Source organism: Pelophylax lessonae, assembly GCF_965119305.1.
Source record: "Pelophylax lessonae genome assembly, chromosome: 9".
Lineage (NCBI taxonomy): Eukaryota > Metazoa > Chordata > Amphibia > Anura > Ranidae > Pelophylax > Pelophylax lessonae.
In genome coordinates, this window is record NC_138776.1 from 156,003,503 (window position 1) to 156,019,337 (window position 15,835).

General features: G+C 40.7%; 1 protein-coding gene across 1 annotated transcript in view; it reads left to right on the top strand.

The window, feature by feature from the left end:
• Positions 1–395: 395 nt before the first annotated feature.
• The window catches only part of SYNPO2L (synaptopodin 2 like), a 177,844-nt gene continuing 162,404 nt past the window's right edge, over positions 396–15,835 (top strand). The window contains exon 1 of the mRNA XM_082269177.1: positions 396–623. Coding sequence (XP_082125303.1) covers positions 519–623 — 105 coding nt within the window. The 5' untranslated portion in view covers positions 396–518. The remainder of the gene's footprint in view (positions 624–15,835) is intronic.

The following is a 15,835-nucleotide window of genomic DNA, read 5'->3' on the forward strand; positions in this document are numbered from 1 at the left end:
ACCATGGAAAACTGAAAGATCAGTTTTGAATTGAGTTGGCCTTTACCAAGGCCTGGCAGATTTATAAATTGGGATATTTGTCGATTATAGCTTTGTTAAAAGCATTGCACCCAACAGTGACATTCAAAGAATGTGAACAGGTGGGTGAAGAAAGGGTAAAACCGTATTATTATTATAAGGACGTTCAGAAAGAGATGCCTATAATTAGACTGAATGAAGATTTGTATGACAAGGCTGCACCGAGCAGTAGGAGGGATCTGTTTTCAGAGAAGGGGTAATGTTAGGGAGGGACGTGAAGAAGTAGAGAGCAGCAAGATTGACATGACATGTGCTGGGAACACCATTGGCCTCTTCCCAAAAGTATCATTGACTCATCGTAACAAGTGCTGAAGCTCCCAGAAGAGTTGAGTGCAGCCAGGATCCACAGCCCTGCTGTTTGCTTGTGTACATTTGATACAAGGGAGAGGAGCTGTGATGGAGATCATTTAGTCAGGCTTTCAGAAACAGAACATACAAGCATGGGTAGCGACGACCATATCCTCATCACCTTGTCCGGAGAAGGTCCCTGGGGCTTCAGACTGCATGGGGGTGCAGAAAAGAGCTTACCTCTTCTTGTGTCAAAGGTAAGGCCTGGTATCAGGACCGCCACCACAAGGCCAAGTGGTCGCACTCAATGACATCTCGTCAGATTACTACCTTATCAAAAAAGCAGCCTGACAGTCTAATTATTATTACATTTTGCAAAACGTATTCCATGTCTATATTTCGTGTCCGAAATTCCATGTTCCATTTTTTTTTGCCTTTACAGTCCTGATGGCTGCACAGAGATGTGCATAAACATAAGTATTCCGTATCTATCAAAGCAGTGTCATTTTAACATATTTGTGGTTTGTATGAGATATACCTTATTGCTAAGTCACTTGAAATTTTATAGCACAAGAATACGGCCAAGAGGAAGCCAGGTAATGGTACCATCTGCTAAGGAGACCTATTTTAATCTGCAATCAAGCTATGTTGCTCCAGTTTTTAAACTGCATTTTGTATTTACCATACTCAAAGCGTAAATATTGCTGATGATGCATTGCCCTCAGATTATCACTGCCACATGGCATCTAATTTTGCAAGATCAAGACCAGTAGTGGGTGAAAGCAAGCATTCTACTTTTTTTGCATAGGTGGCCTCCCTTAGTGTGTAGTCTTCTAAAATTGCAACGTTATATACATTTCTCCATGAAAAACAAATCTTGATTTTTATAATTGATTATATTCAACATTTATGCTGAATTAAATTTTTTTTTAGAACAGGGGACCTGTTGATATTTTAACCCATGTTCACACTTGAGCATGAGCGTAGCCAGGTGATTTTTAGTTTTTTTGTTAATTATTATTGATTTATTTATTTTTTGCATGTTTGTGTTTTTCAAATGGCTTATAGTCCAGGAGCAGAACTGCATGTTTTTTTCACCCCATATACTTTTATAGGGAACACCTGAAAACACATGCAAACATGCATTTTTTTAGGAGCTCCTAACAAGGCCCCATAGACTTTTTGAGCCGGTTCACACTGAGGCGATCCGACTTCGAGGGGCGACCTGTGAAGTCGCGGTGCACGCTGACTTCGGCGCGACTTGCAGGGACTTCACATAATGGAAGTCTATGCAAGTCACTCCCAGGTCGCCCCAAAGTAGTACAGGACCCTTTTTCTAAGTCGGAGCGTCTTGTGTCGCTCCTATTAGAAAGGGTCCTGTACTACTCAATGGCGAGCGAGCGACCGCGACTTGTCAGGCGACTTGGTCACCTGACAAGTCGCGCTAGTCTGAATGGGGTCTTATAGGGAACACCTGAAAACGCATGCAAACATGCATTTTTTTTAGGAGCTCCTAACAAGGCCCCATAGACTTTTAAAGGGAACAGCTGAAAACGCATGCAAACATGCATTTTTTTTTTAGGAGCTCCTAACAAGGCCCCATAGACTTTCATAGGGAACACCTGAAAACGCATGCAAACATGCATTTTATTAGGAGCTCCTAACAAGGCCTATAGGGCAAAAAGAATAGGAGATCATGCATATTTGTTGAGTCTTTCGTATTAATTGGTCTATTGAGAACATAAGGACTCTTGAATGTTAGGAATCGCGAAACAAAACACTCAGGTGTGAATGGGGGCATAAGCGCTTTTTGTGTTACAAATCAGGTCAAGTAATGGTTTTGCAATATTTCGTCCCCAAAATTATTTTTTCCTTTTTTTAAAGGGAGTGGGGAAGGGTTTTTGCTGTCTGGGATCGCATGTGGAAGATTAATCTTTTCTATTGGTTGCAGTCCGATGTTCTTTCAGATTTTGATCTGACCCGGACTGCCCCTAACCATTCTTTCCAATAATCTTTTCTATTGTCACCAGAACAGAAGGTGATAGGAAATCTAATATGTTACAGCTGTCATCAGAACATGAAGTGATCAGAAATCTTCCAAAAGTGACACCTGTTTTAGTGACAACTGTCTAAACGTAATTTCCCCTCACTTTAAATATAATTTCTTATACTTCCGGTCCGGTTGTTGATAGTGTGCCTAATTTGGTTACCTAATCAATTGAAGAGAATGTGTCAAAAAAAATAAATAAAAAAATACTAGTTTTTGCACACAATTGGGTAATTGGCGTTAGCACCATTTCACACAAAATATTTGCTACTTGTTTAGTAAGTCATATTGCGTGTACACTAGTATTGTGGCCAGTAGCAGTAAAGGACAAGCACTGAATGCGTAAGCAGGAAGCAGTGCCTGCATGTAAAGAACAAATATGGCTGCCCCTATGTAAATACTCTGTGTATATACCAATGATACATCAAAACAAGGTTTTTAAAAAATTAACATGCAGATTTAAAAAATTGCACTTAGGCTACGTTCACATCTAGGCGTTTTTTGGGCCGTTTTACAGGCATTTTGGCAGCATTTTTGTGCAGGCGTTTTTAGGTTGACAAGTGACCAATGAAAAAAAATAAAAACACCTGTAATCTCCCAAAAAAGAAGCTATTGTACTTTTTTGAGCAACGAATGTTTTGCTTAAGGCGACAGAATGCTCAGATGTGAACAGGGGCCATTGAAATTAATAAGATTTGTCTTGTTAGGCATTTTTAGAGCTGAGGCTTAGATCAGAAAATCGCCCAAAAACGCCTAGATGTGGAGCCTTAAAAAATTCCTTATTTACATGTTTATCTAAAAAAAAAAATTTAAAGATTTCCCTTAAGGCTCCATTCACACCTGAGCGTATCGATTTACTGGCATTTTTTGGGTGTTTTTTTTAAGCTTTATGCAGCTTTGTACCAACTTTTTTAAAGCGTTTTAGAAGTGTTTTACAAGGGTTTTACAGCCTCAGGCATTTTTGTTTAACCAATAGAAAGCACTAGGAGAGGGAGAGGAAATTAGGGGTGTAGAGCTGCTATTTGAGCGTTTTATGAGCGTTTTTCTGCTCAAGTCAAGCAGTTTTTATTGAAGTCTATGGGGCCAAAAATGCTTCAGGCGATTTGAATCAGGTGACACAAAGCTCATACAGTATGTGAACAGGGGCCATTGAAATGAATAGATGTGTTCCCTGGGAGTGCTTGCTAACTGTGGGGGATGATTTGACTGGGGGAAGACAGAGATCCGTGTTCCTGCTTAGCAGAAACACAGGATCTCCATCTTCCCCTCTGAGAGACTGCAATCTGCCTCATTTATATAGGCAGACCGCCATCCTGCCTCTTTTGGGAATGATCGCCCTGTGTCGGCCAACATCGGGTCCGCTGGACCTGCTGATTGGCTCCTGCTGTGTCCAATCACAGCAGGAGCCAGTCGCCGGTGGTGCGCAGAAATAAAAGGAATTACAGGTACATGATTTCAAGCTGAAGGGCCACCCTGCCGCAGTATATGTACACGGGGCAGTCCGGAAACAGCTAAAAGGCTAAAACTTGTACCATTTTAACATTTTTTTTCTATTAGGGTCTGCTGTCTGTGGATACTGATCACCTTATGCGCCATTCATTTTGTATTTTACAAACTTACATTAGATAGGAGAGCCATGAAATCATTTAGCTAACTAAGGATATTTGTGACATCATTTATCTCATAAGGTAGCATAGCTGTGACACCATTCAACTCATAAGAAAGAATAGCTGTGACATCGGTAATCCTTAACGATATGCAAACCACAAAACCCTTTAGCTCAAGAGGTGTAGCTCGATGTGACATTATTCTACTCATGAGGAAGGATAACTGTAACACAACTTCTCTCAAGAGGTAGGATATATGTAAAATCCTAAAATGTTACCTTGCGACATAGGATAGATGTGATACCATTCAGCTCATAAGGAAGGATAGCTGTGACATCATTCATACCATAAATTAGAATAGATGTGACATCATTAAGTGCATGAGGAAGGATAGCTGTGACATCGTTCATACCATAAATTAGAATAGATGTGACATCATTCAGTACATGAGGAAGGATAGCTGTGACATCATTCATGCCATAAATTAGAATAGATGTGACATCATTCAGTGCATGAGGAAGGATAGCTGTGACATCAATCATACCATAAATTAGAATACATGTGACATCATTCAGTGCATGAGGAAGGATAGCTGTGACATCAATCATACCATAAATTAGAATACATGTGACATCATTCAGTGCATGAGAAAGGATAGCTGTGACATCGTTCATACCATAAATTAGAATAGATGTGACATCATTAAGTGCATGAGGAAGGATAGCTGTGACATCAATCATACCATAAATTAGAATACATGTAACATTATTCAGTGCATGAGGGAGGACAGCTGTGACCAAATTCACGTTGAAACATAGAATAAATGTGATATCATTCATCCCTTGACATAGGCTAAAAGTGACATCATTTAGCTCATTATGAACGATAGCTATGAGGCATTTATCTCATGAGGAAGCATAGTTGTGATGTCACTCATCTCACATGGAAGGATAGCTGTGACATCAATCAGCTTAGGAGGAAGGAAAGCTGTGATGTCATTCAGCTCATAAGGAAGGTTATCGCCAATGTCATTCATCCCATGAGAAAGGACAGCTGTTCAATTATTCAGCAGCTCTATAGGAACTTGCCGACCGCCAAACTGTAAATGTACTTTAACATAAGTGATCAAGCAAAAAAAATAAATAAATAAAATTATGAAAGGGACAGTGTAAAAATAAAAAATTAAAATAAATGAGAAAAAAAAAATTAAAGTGCCCAATCCCCTCCGAGCTTGCGCACAGAAGCAAACACATACGTATTTAAACAATATTTAAACCACACATGTGATTGATAGAATGGGAGCAATAAACAGCTAACCTGTAAACATTTTTAAAGCATTGCTTTGGAGTATTTTAGGTACTGTAGTTTGTAGTCATTCCACAAGCATGTGCAATTGTAAAGCATGACATGTTAGGTATGTACAGTATTTACTTTTACGGTATTTAACATCATCTTTCACATTATACGAAATTAATGGACTAACTTTACTGTTTCGTTTTTTTTTTTTTCATTCATGAAAGTGTATTTTTTCCAAAACAATTGCGTTTGAAAGACCGCTGCGCAAATACAGGGTGACAAAAAATACTGTATTTTAAGAACTGTCATTTTATTCTCTAGGGTCTCTACTAAAAAAAAATATATAATGTTTGGTGGTTCGAAGTAATTTTCTAGCAAAAAAATACTGATTTTTACTTGTAAACAACAAATGTCAGAAAAAGGCCTTGGTCTTAAAGTGATTAACTATGAATAAGAGTCATGTATTTATTGACATATATTGCACAAATACCTTTGGATATCTTGGATATCTTTCCAGCACATCTTTTTGACACCTCCAAAACGTGAAATGCGTACAAGTCATCTATAAACAGGGTGATGTATAACATGATATTCCTGCTGCATAAAAAATATTTGCTCTCTAAAAAAGTGGTAACACATCCTCATTCAGTGGTGCTCACTATGGGCCATCACAAATGAACAGGAATCAGTAAATACAAGCCCCCATTTTTTTTATTTTTTTTTTTTAAGTGACCTTAGATTGTAAGTTCCTTGAGGCCAGGAACTGATATGAATGTATAAAATATATATAAAGCACTGTGTAAACTGGCATTACTATACAAGTACCTGTAATAAATCTAGAATAGAACAGTGCTATGCATGAACCCTTACAGAGATATACGCTATATTACCAAAAATATTAAGACGCCTGCCTTTTCATGCACCGAAATGGCATCCCAGTCTTAGTCCGTAGGGTTCAATAGTGAGTTGGCCCACCCTTTGCAGCTATAACAGCTTCAACTCTTCTGGGAAGGCTGTCCACAAAGTTTAGGAGTGTGTCTATGGGAATGTTTGACCATTCTTCCAGATGCGCATTTGTGAGATCAGGCACTGATGGTGGAGAGAAGGCCTGACTCGCAGTCTGCACTCTAATTCATCCCAAAGGTGTTCTATTGGGTTACGGTTAGGACTGTGTATAGACCAGTCAAGTTCCTCCACCCCAAATTTGCTCATCCATCTTTTTATGGACCTTTCTTTTTGCACTGGTGTGCAGTCATGTTGGAACAAGAATGGGCCATCCCCAAATGGTTTCCACAAAGTTTGGAGCATGATACTGTCCAAAATGTCTTGGTATGCTGATGCCTTAAAAGTTCCCTTCACTGGAACTAAGGGGCCAAGCCCAACCCCTGAAAAACAGCTTCACATCAAAATCCCCCCTCCACCTAATGATTTGGACCAGTGCACAAATCAAGGTCCATAAAGACATGGATGAGCGAGTTTGGGGTGGAGGAACTTGCCTGGTTGGCACAGAGTCCTGACCTCAACCCAAAAGAACACATTTGGGATGAATTAGAGCAGAGACTGCAAGCCAGGCCTTCTTGTCAAACATCAGTGCCTGACCTAACAAATGCGCTTCTGGAAGAATGGTCAAACATTCCCATAGACACACTCCTAAACCTTGTGGACAGCCTTCCCAGAAGAGTTGAAGCTGTTATAGCTGCAACGGGTGGGCCAACTCAATTTTGAACCCTACTGACTAAAGCCCCGTACACACGCAACGATTATCGGCCGACCAATCGTCCGTCTTTTGTCCAGAGTTGTGTTTTGTTGGTTGGAATGTGCCTAGACTTCACACGAATTTTCTCGCCCAACAAAATTCTACTTCAGAAGTGATGTCATGTGTTGGTTTACTTTCTTTGTGTTCTTTCTTCACTGAGCATGCCCAGACTTGCTCACCAGATTTTTCCCTGTCGAAATCTGTACTGACTGCACGAAAATCGGCCGTTATGTTGACGGCCAACAAAAATGTTATAGTCACCAGATTTTTTTCGGCCGAAAAGTCGGAGTTGGTTGTCGGAAGCATCATACTAACAAACCGAAAATCGGCAGATCGGTCGGACGAAAATTCCCTGCCAATTTCCGACGCGTGTGTACGGGGCTTAAGACTGGGATGCCATTAAAGTTTATGTGCGTGTAAAGGCAGGCGTCCCAATACTTTTGGTAATATAGTGTATATGGACAACTATTGTTGACTTCCAATTCTAGTTGTCTGGCTTTACTACTATCTAAATCACACATCCAGAACAGTAAGCAAAGTCAGAATTACAGATCTGCATTTTGACATACAATATACTGAATTCAGAGACTCAGCATCACTGTCAGGTAACCACTTCTTTAGGAAAGAGATCAACAATGGCAGCCTATATAGTTCTGCAGTACTGGCTTCCTTTATAATAGAAAGTGGGCTAATGGAGACAAATGTTATATCCATATCAGCAACAAATCACCTGGTCACTTCAGCACGCTTTCCTCACTATTGGGGTTAAAAGCCTGAAACTGATATCTCTGACCAGTATATCATGCAGCAGAGAATATTTAACCATCCATTCCAGAACTGTTACCTCTTAAAAAAAAAAAGAAAACACATTTCAAAGAGGAGTTGATATTTGTGGCATGTGAATACTCACTATCAACACATAGATAAATCACCCATTTTTTTGTTTTTTTTCATATACCTTGGATTGCGGGCATAATTTGTTCTGGAAACATGCTTGTAATCCAAAGTACTCTTACATCAAAGCGAATTTCCCCATAAGAAAAAATGGAAACTCAAATGATTCGTTCCACAACCATTTATTCATAAATCCTTCAGTTTATAATCCATCTAAAAAGATTATAGCAATGTGATAGGTTGTGTAACCATAAAATGACCATCCACAAATGGCAGCCTCCACAGGGGATTAGAAGAAAAATCAAGCAGGAGCTACAGAGTATAAAAGAGAAGAAAGGCGCCTCTAAGTGTAGCAATATGGTTACATGTAATGAAGATACAACATTTAGCAATTCACATGGTTGGTGATTAAAACAGGCACATCTAAGAATGCAGGCATCCGAGGTAAAGCTGTCCACATAGACCATCCTCCTCAATGTCGTGAAGACTACCCTGCAGTAGAGCGATCTGAAAGCAAGGGTTGAAGCGCTCGTGGAGCACAGTGTGAAAGGGATGACATTGATGGCGGTGCGGAGGACGGTCTATGTGGACAGCTTTACCCTGGATACCTGCATACTTGATAGCTGTGCCTGTTTTAACCACTTGCCGACTGCCTAACGCCGATCTACGTCGGCAGTCAGCCCCTCACAGGCAAAGTGACGTAGGGCTACGTCACTAGCTTGTGAGGGTCTAGGGAGCGAGCGCGCGCCCCCGGAGGCGCGCTCCCGCTCCCGCGTGGTCACGGACCCCCCCGCGCGTGTGACCGGCGGACCCGATGTCCGCCGGTTACTCGGCGATCGGCGGGGGAGAGGGAGAATGTCAGGCAGCTTGTGTAAACAAGCTGCCTGTCATTCTCCTTGCTGTTAGGATACTGATCACTCGGATCTAGTATGTAGATCCGTTGATCAGTGTCCATACAGCTCAAGCCCCAGCCAATCACAGTAGAAAGCACGCCCCTAGGGATACACACAGCCCCTCCCTCCCAAATAAAGTTAACCCCTTCACTACCAGTGTATTTTTACAGTAACAGTGCATATATATAGCACTGATTACTGTAGAAATGTCACTGGTAACCCCAAAAGTGTCAAAAATGTCAGTCAAGGGTCCGATCTGTCCGCCCCAATGTCGCAGTACCGCAAAAAAAATCGCAGATCGCCGCCATTACACGTTAAAAAAAAAAACAACAAAAATGACAGAAATCTTTCCCTTTGTTAGTAAACGCGATAACTTTTGCGCAAACCAATCAAAATACGCTTTTTGCGATTTTTTTTACCAAACATAGGTAGCATAAAACAAATTGGCCGAAAAAGTAAAAAAATTTTGATTTTTAAATTTTTTTTTGGGGGAATTTCATATAAAAAAATGTGAAAAATATTGCTATTTTTGCAAAATTGACGCTCTTTTTTTGTTTATAGCGCGTGATCAAAAAATCGCACAGGTGATCAAATACCACCAAAAGAAAGCTCTGTTTGTGTTAAAAAAAGGACGCCAAATTCGTTTAGGTACAGCGTCGCACGACTGCGCAATTGTCCGTTAAAGTCACGCAGTGCCGAATCGCAAAATACCCCCTGGTCGGAATGGGGGTAAAATCTTCCGGGGCTTAAGTGGTTAATCATCAACCATGTGAGTTGCTAAATGTTGTACCTTCATTAAATGTAACCATATTACTACACTTAGAGGCGCCTCTCTTCTCTTTTATACTCTGTTGTGACAAGACCCTACATGTATATCAAGACATCACTTGTATATCAAGTCAAAGTTTATAAAAAAAATGTTCTTGTTTTGCAAAACGCTCTCAAACCAAATTATTCTCAATCCAAGGTTTTACTGTATAGGTGCTTACAGACTCTCCTAATTAAAGATCATGAATAGATCCATAATGACATCAATACTGCATACATCATGCAGAATCATGCCAATTCCATCGAGTTTCTTCAAAGTCCACTTTTCCAAGCATGCACATGCAGTTCACGTGAGAAAGATGATCTCTTATTATGGATAGCATAGATTGTTGTTAAAGTCCTTTGTACAGTTCATACATAATGCCATAAAGAACGCCTTTATAATGGTGTCAGAGGAGGGAAGCCAATTCAGCGTAAGGGGAAACAAAGAGGATAGGTTGTCCCCCTTAAGCCTCGTACACACGCAACGATTTTCGGCCGACCGGTCGTCCGTCTTTTGTCCAGAGTGGTGTTTTGTTGGTTGGAATGTGCCTAGACTGCACACGAATTTTCTCGCCCGACAAAATTCTACTTCAGAAGTGATGTCATGTGTTGGTTTGCTTTCTTTGTGTTCTTTCTTCTCTGAGCATGCCCAGTCCTGCTCATAAGATTTTTCCCTGTCGAAATCTGTACTGATTGCATGAAAATCGGCCGCGTTTTGACGGCGGACAAATATTTTATAGCCTGCACACCAGATTTTTTTTGGCCGAAAAGTCAGAGTCGGTTGTCGGAAGCATCACACTAACAAGCCGAAAATCGACAGATCGGTCGTCGGCCGAAAATTCCCTGCCGATTTTCGACGCGTGTGTACGAGGCTTAAGGAAACATTCCTCTCAGAGCAATTCAGACCACATGGAGAAAGAGCTTAGCAAGTTTTCATTGAAAAACAGTGTGACTTGTGAAATATGTTTTTATTCAGCTAAAACATACTGTACATACAACTGTACGAAAAAAATGATTTGTCAACAGTTGGCCTATAAAATACAGCCTGTTCATCAAAATAAAATTTTATTTTATTGATATTCATATGGCTTTCAGGACATCATTTAAATTGATAAAAGCACATATAATAAACAAAGTAAAACTTACAAGTGGATATATGGTAGATGCTGGCTATTTAAACTGCTTGATCATTTTTTAGATGTCCAACAAATAATATTGGTAAAATGACTGTGCTTCATTTCTGGCCTGCAGGCCTACTGAAGCCTGTTAGAACTCATGGCAGGGATATCTCACTACTAGAGTATCAGATACATACAGTACAAGAAGAACCTGGCACCCCGTATTAACAAACTATCATTGTTACTCCATATGGCAAAACAGAATATAAAAATGAATTAACAGTATATCGTAATTTATTTTGTTTATGTACATGCAAACCATGCATTAACATTTTAAGCTGTAAAATTGTCTTTCTCCTCCTTTATGAATGCAAAACCAGAGCAGGAATATTCCACCCAAATATTTTAAGAAGCTAGAAAGGAACACAGACTCCATAATTGGCATTGCTATGTTTTGTTGCTCTCCCATGGGGAGCCTGCCATTTAGGACACCATTATGTGTATGACCAACTAAAACCTTTTTAAGACTTTGGAATGACCTATGACACACAGTTGTCTGTGGGACATGCTGAGAAATTTCTACGCACCAAATTCTCAGAAGGAGCATGGTCAGAAATTGACCAACTGGCATTTGAGACATCTGTCACCATTGCGTGTGTAAGTAAAAAACAGCTTTTAGAACTACGGCATCACCTATGATACAGAACTACATAGGGGAATTCAGTAAAACAACATATCCAGGAGGAGACTTCAAAAACATATTTATCCAATAAAATGAAGAAGACATAATCATTCAATGAGTTCACTGAATGGGTTGTGGTAAGGCTGCTCACTTGAAGTAAAGCCCCGTACACACGCGTCGAAAATCGGCAGGGAATTTTCGTCCGACGACCGATCTGCCGATTTTCGGCTTGTTAGTATGATGCTTCCGACAACCGACTCCGACTTTTCGGCCGAAAAAAATCTGGTGTGCAGGCTATAAAATTTTTGTCTGCCGTCAAAATACGGCCGATTTTCATGCAGTCAGTACAGATTTTGACAGGGAAAAATCTTATGAGCAAGACTGGGCATGCTCAGAGAAGAAAAAACACAAAGAAAGCAAACCAACACATGACATCACTTCTGAAGTAGAATTTTGTTGGGTGAGAAAATTCGTGTGCAGTCTAGGCACATTCCAACCAACAAAACACAACTCTGGACAAAAGACGGACGATCGGTCGGCCGATAATCGTTGCGTGTGTACTAGGCTTAAGGCTCTCCTTTGGTGGGGAGCAGGAAAGTGACTCAAAGGTTGAAAACACACAAAAGGAATGTCAGATCAAGTGGTAAAAACACGGTTTGGCAGCTAACACAGTCCCCATTTATCAGAACTTAAAGAGGAGTTCCAGCCTGTAAAAAAAAAAAATAAAAAAAATGAAAAGTCAGTATTTGACTTACCTGTCCAGGGATCCCACAATGTTGGCACCCTAAGCCGATCCGTCCATCAGCTTCGGATGCAGGCCCCGGCATCTTCACTAAGGGAAACAGGAAGTGAAGACTTGCGGCTTTACAGCCTGTTTTTAATTGCACATGCACGAGTCGCGCTGCGCTTTCTGAATGGTCCCGCTGTCTTCTGGGACCTATGTGTGCCCTAGAAGGCAACGGACAGGGTAGGAGGGGCTGGAAATTTCGTAGATTGCGGCAATCTTACCGGAAGTGAGAGCGAGTGCCTGGTTTTTGCAGGTATCGGCTTCCCCCCGAAAGATGCCAAATGTGGCAGAGGAGGAGGGGAGAAAGAAAACAAGCGGAGCTTCCCGGTTTGGGTGGAGCTCCGCTTTAGGTGGGCTTAATGGGACAGAATACCAGGCAGATCTGTAATAGATAGCCTGTGGGTTATACAAATGCAATCTATCAGATTCCTCCATCCATACAAATGGTGTGGATGGATGAATCCCCCCTGCCAGGCAGTTGTAATTTGACAGCCACTAGCACTGGCTCCCAGAATGTGCCAAAAGTGCCTGCAGCTGTTTCAGCCAAAGATTTTTAGTTTGCTTCTTTAATAAAATTCAATTAAAGCAGTATTAAACCCAAAGCAAACATCTATTCTATTGCAATTTACCAATTCCTATATGGTTGCATTCTTTTTCTTTTTTTAAGCTTCCTTTCCTTCATTTTTACCCGGTGATCTGGCCAGTAAGTCTGTTATTTTCCAAAAGAACAAGCTGTCCTGCAGATGTAGCAGTTACAATGTTGAGATAAACAATTTACCACTGACAGGAGTGCTTAAAATTATCTTTTATTTATGTAAAATCTTTTTCATAAAAGAAACAAAACTCTGCTGTACTTGAGCATATATTTGTTGCTGGAGTTCACCTTCAATCTGTTGGTGTATCTAAATCTGCTAGTGCATCTAAGTGCTGTCTAAAGGTGCCCCTGTGCTCCTTCATCCAGAGTAGATGAGAGAGAGCGGGGATCTGACAGGTCTGTCTCTGCAAAGTAAGCGGAGGCCTTACCCTTTTTATTTGTCCTGTTTATCATTGAAAGTAAAAGTAAAAGAAAATACCAAATTTTGGGTTGTCCCTAGAAAAGCAATAGAGGGCAAATCTTCCAATGGGGACACTAGTTCTGGTGACCAGGGGATCCTCAAGGAATTCCCTTAATTTACAGAGATTTCCTTTCACTTCCTGTTTGGCTATGAGACAGGAAGTGAAGGAAAATCTCTGCAATGGGACAGAGATGGTGAAAATAAAATCTGACTGGGGTAATAACCCTCCCTTACTCTATCCAAAATGAAAAAAAAAAGTTTTCCTATAGTTTTATTTTAAGTCTTCCTTCTGCTCTATAAAACAGTTTTTTACATTTGGTGTTATGTTAGAAATACATCACCATCTTATCCTGTTATAGTATAATTATTGCACAACCCATCTAAAATGGAATGAGATCCTTATAGAGTAGATAACAGCCAGCCTGACTGAGCACATTTGATTCATGAAAATAAAAGTTCCCTTTTAAGAAGTAGAAGAAGAAGAAAAAAAGAAGAATGCTTTTTAAAATATACCACCTTCTTCCATTGCTCCATGGTCCAGTTCTGATGCTCACTTGCCCATTTTAGGCACTTTTGCCTATGGACACAGATCAAAATGGGCACCCAATCCGGTCTGCCGCTAAGCAATCCTATATATACAACAAACGGCAATGTGTGTTTTGACACCTTTCTATCAGAACCAGGATTAAGTTTTGGAGCAATCTGAGCTACAGTAGATCTTCTAATGGATCAGACTACAGCCTTCGCTCCCCACATGCATCAGTGACTCTTGGCCACCATGTCCCTGTTGCTGTTTTCCTTTATTGGACCACTTTTGGTAGGTTTTGACCATTGCAGACAAAGAGTATCCCACAATAGATGCATTTATGGAGATGCTCTGACCTGGTCGTTTAGCCATTTTTTTGCTTTCAACACATTAACTTCAGGTACAACATGTTCACTTGCTGCCGAATATATCCCACCCACTTTCAGGCGTCATTGTCATAAGATAATCAATGTTATTCACTTTACGAGTGGCCATAGTGTTATGGTTGATCGTTGTAAAGACCTGAATATAACTGATGTCTTGTGAAGATGCCTATGTGGACACTGCCGCCTTACATAGGCGTGCGCACAGGGTGTGCCGGGTGTGCCTGGGCACACCCTAATCACCTAGGGCACATTAGCATTATCGCTCTGTTTGCCATTGAGGAGATGGGAAAGATCTCCCTCGGACCTGCTCTGCCATAAGAGAAGTGCCACACACTTCTATTTCACTTTGCCAGCAGGGAGAGTAATGTACCGGGGCCATGTACATGTAGGCAAACACATGCATGTGTATTTAAACTTTGGGGTGCACACCCTAATGCAATAGGCTGCGCACACCTATGCCGCCTTATATGCTATGTCAGTAGCCACAGCAGGAATTGACCTGTCACTTCCCACTCCCCACTGTTCCCAGCTCTATGGGCTCATGTACATGTATGCATTTGGCCTTACAGCGCAAGAATTCATTATATTTCCACCCTCAGGAGTCGCAGGTGTTGGCGTCCAGTCATGACCAGCAGTCTGTACACATCAATGATAGATTCAACTGTACCCCTGTAACTGCACATCTGAGAAGATGTACAGGGATGGATCGGTGGCCCTATGTGTTAGCAGTTCACATCCAGGGCCGCTTGTCTGTCCCTGTAGGTGTGTAACCACTCAGATGTGTGGTTAGATGTATACTGCTGTTGCATCTGATAGCCTGTCATTGATTTGTACAGACAACTGGCCACAACTGTACTCAGGGTGGATTTGATTTAAATCACTATTTAAATCATGATTTAAATCATTAGTTTAATTTAAATCAACTCGATTTAAATCATAATTTTTAACCACTTTACCACCGGAGGATTTTGCTGTCTTACGTCCAGGCCACTTTTTGCGATCCGGCACTGTGCGAATTTAACTGACAATTGCGCGGTCGTGCGACGCCGTACCCAAAACGAAATTTACGTCCTTTTTTCCCACAAACAGAGCTTCCTTTTGGTGGTATTTGATCACCTGTGCGATTTTTACTTTTTGCGCTATAAACAAAAAAAGAGCGTAAATTTTGAAAAAATAACAATATTTTTCACATTTTTTTTCATATGAAATTCCCCCCAAAAAAATGTAAAAATCAAAATTTGTTACAATTTTTGGGCAATTTGTTTTCTGCTACCTATGTTTGGTAAAAAAAAATCACAATAAGCGTATTTTGATTGGTTTGCACAAAAGTTATTGCGTTTACTAACTACGGGAAAGATTTCTGTCATTTTTGGTGTTTTTTTTTTTTAACGAGTAATGGCGGCGATCTGCGAATTTTTTTTTTTGGGACTCCGACATTGCGGTGGACAGATCGGACCCTTGACTGACATTTTTGACACTTTTGGGGGTACCAGTGACATTTCTTCAGTAATCAGTGCTATACATATGCACTGTTACTGTAAAAATGACACTGGCAGGGAAGGGGTTAATTTTATTGGAGAGGGAGGGGTTAATGTATGCCTGGTGCTTACTA